This window comes from Diadema setosum, chromosome 8 (genome assembly GCF_964275005.1).
Source record: "Diadema setosum chromosome 8, eeDiaSeto1, whole genome shotgun sequence".
Lineage (NCBI taxonomy): Eukaryota > Metazoa > Echinodermata > Echinoidea > Diadematoida > Diadematidae > Diadema > Diadema setosum.
This window is the reverse complement of record NC_092692.1, coordinates 26,959,010-26,973,368: the sequence shown is the minus strand read 5'-3', so window position 1 is coordinate 26,973,368 and position 14,359 is coordinate 26,959,010. Positions and strand designations below refer to the sequence as shown.

At 35.9% G+C, this 14,359-nt stretch overlaps 1 protein-coding gene across 1 annotated transcript; it reads left to right on the top strand.

The window, feature by feature from the left end:
- The first annotated feature begins 141 nt into the window (after window positions 1-141).
- LOC140231526 (ragulator complex protein LAMTOR2-like) lies at window positions 142-6,966 on the top strand. Its single transcript, XM_072311660.1, has 4 exons — window positions 142-324; window positions 1,601-1,763; window positions 2,547-2,636; window positions 3,780-6,966. The coding sequence occupies exons 1-4, from the start codon at window positions 257-259 to the stop codon at window positions 3,834-3,836; spliced, it is 378 nt and encodes a 125-aa protein (XP_072167761.1). The 5' UTR covers window positions 142-256; the 3' UTR covers window positions 3,837-6,966.
- Window positions 6,967-14,359: the final 7,393 nt, after the last annotated feature.

Below are 14,359 nucleotides of genomic sequence, written 5' to 3'. Positions count from 1 at the left end.
TAAATGAAGTCTATACTGTACCAGCACAATAAAAGGGTATCAGTCTCTATGTATCACATGACACCTTCACCGTTCGGTGTGTACATTCACATTGCATTACCCACATGCATAACTGTACGTAGACAGCTGACCGATCTTCTCGGAATCAACACTGCACTGTTCAGTTACGTTGTTGCGGCGGAGCGTCGAGAACAGCCGAAATCGTACCTGTTTCCAAAAAGCTTGTGATTAAAAGAGCTTCCATCTATTTGCCAGGATGTTAAAACCTAAGGCACTTACCCAGGTTCTGAGCCAAGCCAACACAGGAGGTGTACAAAGTTCTCTGTGAGTCCAATTTATTCTTTAGACAGAGCTGCAGAGTATCAACGTCCCCATTGGCATTGCATTATTGGTCCAACCAGGATCAAGGACAAAACTGTTTTTGACTAAATTGCAGCTGCAGTCTTGCAATTGATATGAATTCCATGGGCACTGCACTAGCTAAAGAATGTCTACATAGGTTTTGACTAACTCCCAACATGTTGATCTACATGCCGATGTCAGCCGCTCAATCAGTTCAAAAGTGTTTCAATTTTGGTTGACTTTTTTGCATCGAGTTTGGATTTGTCACTTTCCATATAATTAAAATGCCCAGTGTCCTCTTAGTCTTAGTCTCTTACGGACAACTTTCACTCACTTGACTCATGACCAATGTTGACCTTGACTTTCTGTTTCATCGATTAATTTTCTTTCTTCCTGATCTAAGTTATTCTATCATTAAATAGAATTATCTCTGAAAAGATGAGGATATTTTTCCTAATTCGAGAAGAGATACGATTATTCTTGAATTAACGTTAAGTCGGTACAGTACGAGTATGTACGTAAACTTCCTTTGTTTCAAATCAAAGGATATTTCAGAACATCATCAACTTGATTGATAGTTATCATAAATCATGATTACACCATCCATAGACTCTACATCCTTTCAGAGTGTGTGTTTTTGTCTGTTGTTGCAAATTGGGACATGTCAGTAAGACAATGTCACAAAGGGGTTGGATTTGAGATTCACAGTGACAAAATAAGAAGAGACTATAAGCCCTTTCTATCTAGCCTCAACAGTTTTGTGATTTCCCATCTCACAAATCAATGTCGTTTAAACTAAGGAAAAAAAAAATCACAGTTTTGTGATGTATAGTTCTGCTGAGCCATGAAGTGCCAGCAAGACAACATTTTTTAGGCATACAATGTATTTATACGAAATGCAATGAAAGTGTACAATTCATGAACACCCATAGCATTGAAAGTATCCATGCAGTTTCTTAATAACAACAACAACAATATCACATCTCTCATACACTGTATGTTTTTTCGTACTGCATTCAATCATTCTGACTTCAAATGTCAATGTACATGTATATTCAAACTCTGTGTTAAATTCACAATTTTTGTTGTCTAATATACTCAGATTTGCAGACATTATCAAACGCTACTATGCCAGTAGAATTCTGACTCAATTACTTCTGCATTTGTCAGTTCAGTTAATTCATGTTTTTCTTTGTTTTAATGTGCACAAATTCTACCCTGACAGTCATCCCATCATATTGTTTTAATGTTTCTGTAGACTTCTGAACAATGAGGGCTCCCTTTTGGCCTACTCTGGGTACGGCGACAAAGATGCGAGAGTCACAGCGGCCATAGCCAGCAACATCTGGGCGGCGTACGAGAAGAACGGCAAGGTGGCCTTTTCAGAAGATTCCCTGAAACTGGTTCTAATGGACTGTGAAGTAAGAAATGCTGACTATTTCTACAATATGTCGTCTAGATGTGATTGCTGTATTGTCCTTTGCATCAAAGTCATTCAAAATCTGAAAACTAATTCTAAGTTCCAGTGTCACATCTAACATAAAATATTTTCCTTAATGAGCAGTCTGTTATCTAAAGAGACAGAATAATAGAGTTTTTCCAGCACTGCACATTAATTAGGTAGCATACATCATGTTGTTTTGTTTTATCATTTCTAATGCAAATTTTCGTTTGGGCACTTGGATATAGATATCAATTTGCTATTGCTCCTTGTATCAAAATTTTTCAAGTTTTGTTCTTAAGATTTGGTAAGTATACCAGGGATGATCTACTTACATAATGTGTACATTAAAGGTAAATGAATGGGAACATATCCGCTCTCATCGAATCTGCCACTTTTCTTTATCAAACATGAATTGTAAATATCAATTGAGACCCCTTTTCACTGTGTATGTTATTGATTTCTTACAGGGTCATGTTATTCCCGAATGGAAATGTACGGATCATGATGTCAATTATAACATGAAAGTTTGTGACGAGTTAGCAGCCAAATGAGAACATTATCCTACAATGTATATCATCATTATCTTTTAAAACTTCATTATTTTCTTGATTACATCTTGGATATGTTGCCTGGAAATAAGCAATTCAGTCTTTAATATTGCAAGATAAAACTGGAATGTGTCTACAACTAATCTATGGGTTGATAAAGTGATGAAGTATCACAAATTTTTACCTACTTTTCTCTTCCTGCACTGACTTAGAATGGAAGAGTTGCCATCACCAAGGTTGCCAATTTGCTGCTCTGCATCCATGCAGAGTCATCTGTAGGATTCGGCATGCTGAAGAAGAAGGTACCCAAGCGTATTAATTACTTGATTTCACAGTTTGATATTTACCAAAGAACAATGGTTGCAAGAAACAAAGAAAAAAAGAGAAATAGGTTTTCTCATCTTAAATGGTGAGAAACAATGTATACTGCAAAACTAAAAATTGTCTTGTGTATGACACTTTCGCCAGGAGCCAAGATTCACAAAAGTTGTTGTCTACATGATGCATTGATGCCAGTGGCCATGCGCAAAGTTTCATGCCATGAATGTTTCTGGTTTTTCAGTAACCAGTTTTGCTAGAATATGTATAAAATCTGGTTTATTTCTTCTTCTTTTTTCCTTTTTTTTTTTAGGGGGGGGGGGAGGTCGTGTGTGGGGGGGGGGGTGTTAATAAACAGTTGAGTGGTATGACCAAAGTGTGTATAGGAAACGCTTAGGAGTGCAATTCATCTAGTATTTTTGAGAGGGCAATTTTGTTTTTGTTTTTGCCAGTTTTGTATGTGCAGTACAGGGGCAGCTGATTCTCAAGTATGGTTAACAGGTTAACAGTCTGCATCACACTTGTATGAAGTGCATCACACTTGTATGAATTTCATACTCTTTATGATTCTCTCTACATATAGTGATATATACTGCAGTTAGTGTCCATGACAATCAGTTTATAGTCCTAGGTAAAATCATCAAAAGGTCCTCCCGTGAAATTGTGACAGAATTTTCATACCAAAAAGCAAAATTAATTTAACATGTAAGAAGAGATAGAGAACTTGAAGTTGTGCCCATGCTGGGTTAAGAGTCAGCAGCCAAGATACAGTGTATCACATCAAACTGTGCAGCTGTTTTGGAATGAGAGATGCCCGAAGTTTGTCATCTTGGTCTTGGATAATACTATGGAATTATTTCTTAGATTGGGGCATTTTTTTTTCCTTAGGAAGATTGTTTTTCTATTAATCAAACACGGCCCTTGATGACTTGATTGATAATGAAGTATAAGGGCAAGTCAGGAGATTGATTCTATTATCTCTATGAATATACTTTAATTTTTTTTTTTTATTCTTTTGCAGAGAATAATGTGAATGAGTGAGGACTTTGAGTAGTGTATGATTGAAATGGTGTTTTCATACTTAATTAATATAATCTTATAATCTTATTTCTGCCTCCTCCTCACAGATCACAGCCCTAGCAGAGTACCTCCAAGAACCTCTACAAACAGTTGCCGCAACATAGCCAGAGGCTGAAATTCTCATTTTTTATTTTTATTCTTTCTTTTTTTTTTTGTATATTATGCTGTATAAGCTGTTATTTCTGCGTACAGATATTTTCGCGAATGAGGTGGTCACAGTCTTTTTTGCAAGATTTTGTTTTCGCAAACTGACACCTAAAGATGTCCTAAGTGCACTATAATCCCAGTGCATGGCGGCATTTTCATGTGTTGTTGACTTTGCGGTCCAACAGTGATTCGCGAAATTCGTGAAAATTACACCCTTGCGAAAATAACAGCTTATACAATAAGAATGTGACATAAGTACTTTGCTTTTGTGATAACAGAAAAGAAAAACAACCCATACAGTGCTTTGTATATAAAACCACTACATATATTTTTGGGTGCAAAATAATCTTCTGGATGTAAGTCTTGAACAGCAGTAGAGTTTTAAAGATCAACATGTGAGTGGATGAGTTAGTGATTTGGACCTCTTTCGGTTGGTTTTCACTTTTGTTGTGATGTTTGTATTGTACTTGCATTTGCCATCAAAGTTTTGTATCTTCCACTTCAGTTGTTTGTTGGACGCTGGCCTGTCCTGGAGCTTTAGCCAGTTCAACCCAAAGTGGACTCCAGTTATTCTGAATCAGCACCACTTCAATGAATGTGGAAATTATCAGACACTCTGTCTTGACTGGAAAATACACAAGTTGACTTGACTTGAAATACATGAATACAGGTACTGTGCACTCCCATTATAACAAACTCAGTCATGACAAAATTCCAGTTACAACGAAGTAAATATTCAGACTCCAACATCAACTGCTCTATATTTTTCATTGTTTGTTTGTTTGTTTGGTTACGATGAAAATACCAACATAACAAAAGAAAACTGCTGGTCCCAAGGACTTTGTTAAAACAGGAGTCGACTGATTTGCAGAGTCTTGCAGACACTATCTTTTGCTCCACATATTGAACATTCTGCAGGTAATCCTGCTGGTGTATGTCTCCCTTTCCCCTTTGAAATTCTCCTGAAATTTTACCAGTGATAATTGATTACTCAATGTTGTTTTAAACGGTATACAGTAGGTTGCTTTACCACCTGCAATACTGGTACCGCATGGCTTTAATAGAAGAATTGCAGACTTCTGTAGTTTCTTGAGAGCTAACTATGTCATGTGGCCATGGTAGGCAATGGGCAAAGTTCAAAGTCAGAATTCTGCATTATGGTATGAAAGTATGAAATCTGTGCATTTCCATTATCTACTACATGTAATCATGAATCTCAATTTAGTTCCAGATACAGTATTAGAAAATATTTTTAAAAAAAATTCCTCAAAGAAGGGTTATTTGAATAGGTGTGATCACTTATCAGTGACATCCATGTACTTTTAGTGGCACGGGGAATATTGAGCAGCATGGTGTTTACAGTTAGGGTCTCAGAGCATCGGCCGCAGCTAAATCATGAACGTACAGTAGTTATGAACTGGCTATGTTGTTGGGCATTTCATGCACGGTCGTTATGACTGAGCGCATGCGGGAGTCAGCAATATATCAATCTACATTGCATAATTGCATCTAGTGATGTATCATTGCAGAGTGTCAACCAGGCAAAAGATTGTACACATGTTGCCCAATTGTGGAGTCTGTAGGATTTTTTGAGATGGAAAATAGTTGCGATATATATTTTAAGTGGTGTATCTGTTATAGAGCAAAAGCAAAGTCCTACCTGGCAATATCGTTTAAATGCCTTTTGCTTTGTTACGGGAAAATACTAAGAAATGGGCTGTATGCACTGTATCATGATGCTAAGAGGCTCGTAGCAAAGATTCTGCATTTTTTCTGCTGAGGTAGAATGAAAAAGTCTCTGCTATACCCTCTGTACGTCCCTACAGAACCAGGGGCCTAGTTTGCAAAAACACTTTGCAACAAGTGGAATTGACAGTGATTGCAGCAGCAGCTAAAATGTCTACAGAATAAATGATCAGTTTCATAATTTACCTGTGGTGGCTGCAATTGTTCCAAGTTTTTTCCACTATTGTCATGAAATTTGTTTATTGTTAACCCATTGAGGACAGACTGATTTTGCTACAACACGCATTTCCCATAGATACGTGTTCGAGAATACTCAGGACTCGTCCTCCGTGGGTTAAACAGGCCCTAGAACTGCTTGCTGATGATATGTTTATCATCTGGCTCAATGTGGACAACATGTTCACAACCTGAGAATGGTCATTGCAAAGTGATCAGCAAGTTTCTTTTGTATGTGCTCATGGTACTTGTATTATGACAAAATACGAAGCAAAGCCGAATGTATTATTTTCATTCACCTTGACTGAAATTCAAGATGGAACATAGTCACCCTTGTGCATGTTGAATCTGTTGTGTCCAGTAGATACTTGATTCAGGTGAAATCAATTTGGATGATGTTCCTTTACCATCAGTTGACTGTCTACTTCCCAGACAAGTAGATGGCTGGGTTGTAACTAAAATGCATCCAAGCTTTGTGTATAAATCAGAATCATGATTGTAGAGATCATGTTTAGCCTAGACAGGATTTTTTTTTTTTTTTAACTGAACAGCTCAAGGCTCCAGAGGGGTCCAGAATAAGATGTTAAATCCATAAATGTGCTTATGAATCATATGAATTGCTTATTGTGTTGAATATAACGCAATGTTCTCGTTGCATTGTTTGTTCTTCTAGTTTGTTTGTTTTTTTCTATGTAGTCATCACAAGGTTGACTGTTTTATCCAGTGTGTCTTGGGAAAGCAATGCCCCAAAGTGGAATATGCATGAGAGGTTTCCTTTATTGATAAAATGTGTATGTAGAAACCTGTGCTGTTAGATCCCTACTTCATGCTCACTGTAGATTGGAGTTCAAGTGATGTTTATATTTACATTCATCACATGTATGCATGAAATGTACAACCAGGGGCATTTAATTATGTATTTGGGAGAGGGTGAGTGAGTCATAAAACTAAAAGTCAGGAAATATATATTTGAAGATGATGTTTGTCTGTTTTTCAAACATTGTGCTTTCTAGTACGTAGACATAATCCTTTGTGTTTTGTTTTTTGCCATTGTTCTTGATGGCATGTCCAACATGTGTTTGTGACGTGACAGATTATGAAACAAATTAAAAGGTAATACCTTTATACTATGCATAAATGAACATGTATTACTTTGTAGAGTATTACTGTGAACAATTGCTTTGTGGAGTTGTGCCTTCATTATGCTTGTGTGTGTGTGTGTGTGTGTGTGTGTGTGTGTGTGTGTGTGTGTGTGTGATGCTTTATCCTTTTGCTTCAGTGAAAGTGTTGAACTGTTTTATTCATTCTGATATCTATGACAACGAAATTCGGACAAAGAGTAGACAGATAATGGATTTTTAGCTCTTCAAAACAACTTGCTCAGTATATTCGTACCAAACTGGAAATATCCAAACAGTTGATGAAAATGAAATCTCCAATAAGGTAAACAGAGCAGCAAAGTGAAGGTTGCTTAATTGAATTACTCTTTCTTTGAATTGGTTGAGGTGAGGATTCAGCTTGTAGCGTTTTGCGAGATATTCAGAAACCACTCTATGAAATGTTAAAGAGCGTACAATTCTAAGGAGAATCAAAAGTTTATTTGATGAAAATTGGTTTTGAAATGACTGAGATATCAGAAAACAAGGAGATCCTAATGAAAGTCGTGGCCTGTCAATTTTATTAGGATCGCTTTTTTGGATATCTCGGCCATTTCAAGACCAATTTTCATCAAATACTAGTAAACGTTGAATCCTTGAAATTACACACTCTTTCATATTTCACGAGAGGTTTCTCGTCTCACCCCCCCCCCCCCAAAAAAAAAAAAAAAAAAAAAAAATGTTATAAACCTGACATTAGGTCTCGACCAAAACTATGCGATTCTTTTAAAAGGGAAAGCATTGAGTAATTCTATAAGATAATGGTACTGGGCAAACGGATCAAATTTTGATCATGTTGAGTGTACACTTTTCGCTCATTTCTTGGAGTTTTGCTCATGATATAAAATGTATCAGTTTTTATGCTGACAACACCTCCCCCCTAAAAATAAAAAAAAAAAATAGGATGATTACTAATACAAAATTTGAAAGGAATGTACGTAAATTATGCATCAATTTTGCTGTCATGGTACTGCCGAAGTCAATTCACCTTACCTGATTAAATTCACGTGACCTGTATTCGAGGAGAGCCCAGGCTCCCACCTGTACATAACGACGTCGTCGAAAAAAGTGCACCCTCTACTAGTCTAGCAGCCAGAAAGGGTCCCCGTTCACCACCCCCCCCCCCCCCTTAAAACAAAATTCTACGATATGTTCGAAGATCGTCAGAACCTGTATTTTCCGAATCCGGTTGTCGCCAGTGGAAAAAAAGGTTGCGCGCGCGTCTAATTTGCATATTTCTAAGATGGGCGCCGCCCGTTGCTAGGAGACGGATTATTTTTGAATAACTTTAGTTAGGAATAACAAATTACCATAAAAATGGTATCATTTTGAAGAGAATTAAATTTCATAAAAGCTGATACCCCATTTGATGGGATAAAAAGATGTTGTCATGAAATATTAAGGAAGGAATTATGTTTTTTAGCATTTTTCTAAAAAGATCCGGAATTTGGTTATAATGTTCTTTTCCATACATTTAATATGCATTTACAAATAACATTTGAATTTTCCTATAATTATCCCCCAAACATAGCTATTATCATGTGAAAACGGCTTTCTAATACATCAATTCCTTTAAAAGTTACACGACATTAAAGGGGATATGGTTCAATAGGTTTTACAGCAATATCTAAGGGTTATAATGTCTCCGCGCGCAATTGCGTAGGTTCTGTATGTGGGGTTTGTTGTAGATCACTGCTATCTATTGATCAAATCTCATCGAAATCGGCGAAGAAAGAAAAAAAAATTACACTTTCTATTCCTTATATGAAATAAAAATGTTTTTTTCTATTCTGTGTTACCAAACTCAATCCATTCAGCTTCCCATATGAACAGTTTCTTGTCTTTTTAGATTCCCTCCAAGAACGTGAAATTAATCACAACTTATCTGATATTAAAAAGTTAAAGAAAAAATATTTACGTGACAGTTTCTTCTTATTGGAAGATTAAAGTGAAAAAAAAAAGAAGAATCTTATGCTAAAAGCCCTAAGAAATAAAGAACTTGTTAAATGGCCTTTCAGAGTTTAAAATGAAACATGGCTATCTTATTTTTTCATAACAAAATGAAGGGAAATATCTGTGTAGTTCATGTCGGCCCATACTGGGTTACATCATAAATTCTTCAGAAATGGTCCCCGTGCACCCCCCCCCCCCCCAAAAAAAAATCTACGATAGGTCAAAGGTCAAAGATCAAGTGAAATACATGCTCTCCTATTCATCCAATTAAACCTAGGTCAAGGAAGGTGACCATTCAACACATTTGTGACAAACATGCCATTATAATATTTTGCCAATTTTGTGAAAATGTAATCACACATTGTCCACATGTACTATAGACCTATTAGGAGAATCATGCATTATGGCGGAGGCATACCAGTCGTCATAGCGACATTTCTAGTTTAATATTACAACGAAGATTACGACTATTATTAGCAGTTGGTAATTAAGTGGTGTATACGAAGACTAACTCAAACAATACATCATTATATGAGTGGCTATAATGTACAATTGATAAAAACCCAATAAATCTGTTTTTTTTTTTCAGGTTATACAGTGCGTATCAAAAAAAGGTAATCCAACTTTGGCGGGCTACTACTTTACAATTGTCAGCTATGGAGAGCTCAATGTTTTAATTCTAATGATATCACAAACCATCGAAAGCTATGCTGCCGGCTGAAAGCAATAACAAATTTACTTCTTGTATATTATAGAAAGAATGGCCACGCGAAAGTAACAAGATTAATGCTCTGTTACTGGGAATTTGAAAACAATAATGACATTGTTTCCATTCCTGTTGTGTCGTTGGTTGTTGGCGTGTTTCCTTTCAAAGAGTGAAAGTAGTAGTAGGTTAATAGATGTCGGCGTTAAAGCTTGTACAGGATGATATAACAATATTGGTCACAGTTTATCATTCCGAAGGTTCATTTTTTCCCCAAAGGTTCGTTATTCCGGAGGTTCGTCATGATATAGATAAACGGGCCCAAATTAGTTATTGCTGAAAGCAATAACAAATTTACTTCTTGTATATTATAGAAAGAAAGGCCACGCGAAAGTAACAAGATTAAATGCCCTGTTACTGGGAATTTGAAAACGATAATGACATTGTTTCCATTCCTGTTGTGTCGTTGGTTGTTGGCGTGTTTCCTTTCAAAGAGTGAAAGTAGTAATATAGTAGGTTAATAGATGTAGCTTGTATAATATAACAATATTGGTCACAGTTTATTATTCCGAAGGTTCATTTTTTTTTCCCAAAGGTTCGTTATTCCGGAGGTTCGTCATGATATAGATAAACGGGCCCAAATTTGTTATTGCTGAAAGCAATAACAAATTTACTTCTTGTATATTATAGAAAGAAAGGCCACGCGAAAGCAACAAGATTAAATGCCCTGTTACTGGGAATTTGAAAACGATAATGACATTGTTTCCATTCAAAATTCAAAATGGTCACCTTCCTTGACCTAGGTCTAATTGGATGAATAGGAGAGCATGTATTTGGGGATTTTAGGACTTTAACTTGACTTTGGCCCTTTCATAAGTTTATGCATTAAGTAATTTTCAAGGTATGGAGAAAAAGTGCAATTTTTGTATTGTGTAGAAAATTGTTACCATTTTCATCTGGCCTTTGACCCTAAAATTCATAAGAGAATCACTGTCAGGCAGAACATGCATAAATATGTACTAAGTTTCAAGATGCCATGAGCCACTTCCGAGACATGGAGGAAGAAGCAAGTTCAGCACTTTCTCTTGATCTTTGATCTTTGACCTTTTTGGCAAAAAAAAAAAGAAATTGCCAGAGAATCTCTATTTTGGGTTATACATGCATACACCAAGTTTTAAAAAAAAGTCCTGCTGGCATTGCATAAATATGAGGGAAATAGTAAAATTTTGAAGTGTTGCCCTTGACCTTTGACCCCATGAACCCCAAATTCCCTAGATAATCACTTCCAGTCAGTACATGCATAATATATACTATGCTCCATGAAGATACCTTGAACAATATCCAAGATACAGAGAAAAAAAAGTAAAATTTTAACATTTTCACTTGACCTTTTCACATTTGACCTTAACCTTATCACCCCAAACTTTTACCAGTGAATTTTAATTGGGTAATACCTGTATACACTAAGTTTCAAGAAAATATCTTTAGGCATTGCAGAGATATGAGGGAAATAGTGAAATTTCAAGCATTTGACCTCGACCTTTTGACTTTTGACCTTGAGCATGTGCACCCAAAAGTTGATAGGCAGAATTTCACCCCCAATATACAACATGCCAAATTTCAGGGGTTTTTTGTTTTTTGTTTTGTTACGCTGTCCGCAAAATTCATTACGGACGGAGAGAAGGACGGACGGAAGGACGGACAACCCGAAAACATAATGCCTCCGGCACCACTTCTTGGCGGAGGCATACAAAAGAATCTAGATTACATAGGTGAAGTAATCTTTGAAGATATGTAAATATTGATATGTACGGTATTGAAACTGTCGTGTTGATTATCCTTATGGTGCGTTACCACTCTCGTGGAATTCACTAAGCTGGGTCCACTTTCTCGATTCGCCCGAAGTCGTGGTCTTACTCGGGGACTAATCGTGCTGATCATCAGATAATCAAATCTTGATGTCAGTCAAAGACATTGTGTTGATCGTAGTAATTTTTCGAACAGTCCAATAATTCTTCTACGATCAACACGATTACCACCATAGACCTCAAGATGTGATAAGCCATGATAAGATCACCACGGTCACTCGTAGACTAAGAATCGATTTGTGGTAGATAGTATACAAGTATTAGCATATCGAGACTCGCGACAATGGCAACCTAGTGAAAGTGTTTAACGTGCAATGTCAATAATCTTTTGGGTATCAATAATGCACATTTATAGTTACTCTATCTAAAAAGGACCGGCGGACGAGTAGGGCATGGATATCTGAAAACATTGGATGGTGCATTTAATTCATGCATGAGTTAAAATGTTATTCCAGCGGAACTTACATGCGCTCTAAAAGTGGATTGCACGTCAGATGCGCCTATAGCAGATACACTTCAAATCATTTTAGCAACTAATTTCTGCGGAAAACATGAAAATATTGTATTCGTTGTGGTTAAACATTTACACTCTGAATATGTCTAATGTTTAACACATTAGTCATACACATACATCCTTGAACACAAACACACACAACACAAAAGTATACAAACCTGCATAAATATAAACGTGATATATATATATATATATATATATATATATATATATATATATATAGATAGATATAGATATATTATATATACATAGTTATAGTATATACATGCACACATACATACATACACGCATGCATAGTTAATGTTCCCTCAGACATTTCCCTCATGTTTTATAGATCCATGCATTAAGGTCTACTTAACCATAACATTTTTTTTTTCTCTCTCTCATTTTTGTATAATATTGATTATTAGTCACTCCTAACGGATTTAACAACCAAGTTTGTATTGCATTTAAATCAACCCATGTAATAAAGTTAAGTGCATGAAATCATTTTTTATAAAAAAAAAAACACAGAATTTGAAAGCGACTGGATTTGACTTGCAACTATTCGTTTTTATCAATGCCATTCCTTGGTATTTGTAATCTATCTATTAGTTTCTTGGCAATAAACGTATGAGCAATATGTTTAAAAACCATCAGGCGAACCACCAAAGAATGAGAACACGTATGTGCGATCTTATCTTAAAAAAAATAAATTGATTTCATGCTAGAGCATGGTGAGAAATATTTCGCTTGTGCGGTATACATGTAACTCTTATTTCGACATCTAAATAAAGCATTCGAGTTTGATGTTCCATGAATGCATTAATGGCGTATTGAATAAATTCACGAAATTCATGACTGAGCTCATTTCCCCTGCATGAATGCCTGTGTGCGATACTGGAGGTGTGAGTATGTGTGTGAAGATGATCAGAAGAATGAGAGTTGATGAAGAGAAGTTTGATTAATATCGATATGTTGGAAACCCCTATCCAGGTAAGCCCGTTTCGGCCGTCATGAAATTACACCTCTCGTAAGGCCTTCATTCTATTTGATGAAAAAAGACGTAAACTAAAAGTGAAGCTGAGTAGATCAAAGGTGATAGCGAATAAAAAATTTAATTTGTTTTCATATTCCACAAGATTTAATGATATTTAATCAATAATTTGGATGTAAGAAGTGATAGGGTCTCACACTTGCAATGATTATTATAGTATTACACGCGTTACGCAAGTGCGGCCGTCGACATTACCCTTAAATTTCTGTATAACCGTATTGAACCTTTTCCCTTTAATGTCGTGTAACTTTTTAAGAAATTGGTGTATTGAATAGCCGCTTTCACAGAATAATACTTATTTATGGGGTTTAACTTAAGGAAAATTCCGATGTTATTTGTAAACAGAAATTAAATGTATGGAAAAAACATTACTGAAATCTGTATTTCTTGGGGAAAATGTATTAAAAAAATCCTTCCTTCCTTAGTATTTCATAACAACAACTATTTATTACATAAAACGGGGTATTAACTTGTAGGAAATCTAATTCTCTTTAATATGATACAATTTTTATGGTAATTTGATATTCTTAACTAAAGTTATTCAAAAATAATCCATATCCTAGCAACGGGCGGCGGCCATCTTAGAAGTATGCAAATTAGACGCACGCGCAACCCTTTTTTCCGCTGGCGACAAGCAGATTCGCAAAATACAGGTTCTGACGATCTTCGAACACATCGTAGATTTTTTTTTTTTGGGGGGGGGGGTGCACGGGGACCATTTCTGAAGAATAGTAACCCAGTATGGGCCGACATGAACTACACAGATACTTCCCTTTATTTTGTTATGAAAAAATAAGATAGCCATGTTTCATTTTAAGCTCTGAAAGGCCATTTAACAAGTTCTTTATTTCTTAGGGCTTTTAGCATAAGATTCTTCTTTTTTTTCACTTTAATCTTCCAATAAGAGGAAACTGTCACGTCAAAATTTTTTCTTTAACTTTTTAATATCAGATAAGTTGTGATTTTGGAGGGAATCCAAAAAGACAAGAAACTGTTCATATGGGAAGCTGAATGGATTGAGTTTGGTAACACAGAATAGAAAAAAAAATTTTTTTTATTTCATATAAGAAATAGAAAGTGTAATTTTTCTTTCTTTCTTCGCCGATTTCGATGAGATTTGATCAATAGATAGCAGTGATCTACAACAAACCCCACATACAGAACCTACGCAATTGCGCGCGGAGACATTATAACCCTTAAATATTGCTGTAAAACCTATTGAACCTTATCCCCTTTAATGTCGTGTAACTTTTAAAGGAATCGGTGTATTGGAAAGCCGTTTTCACA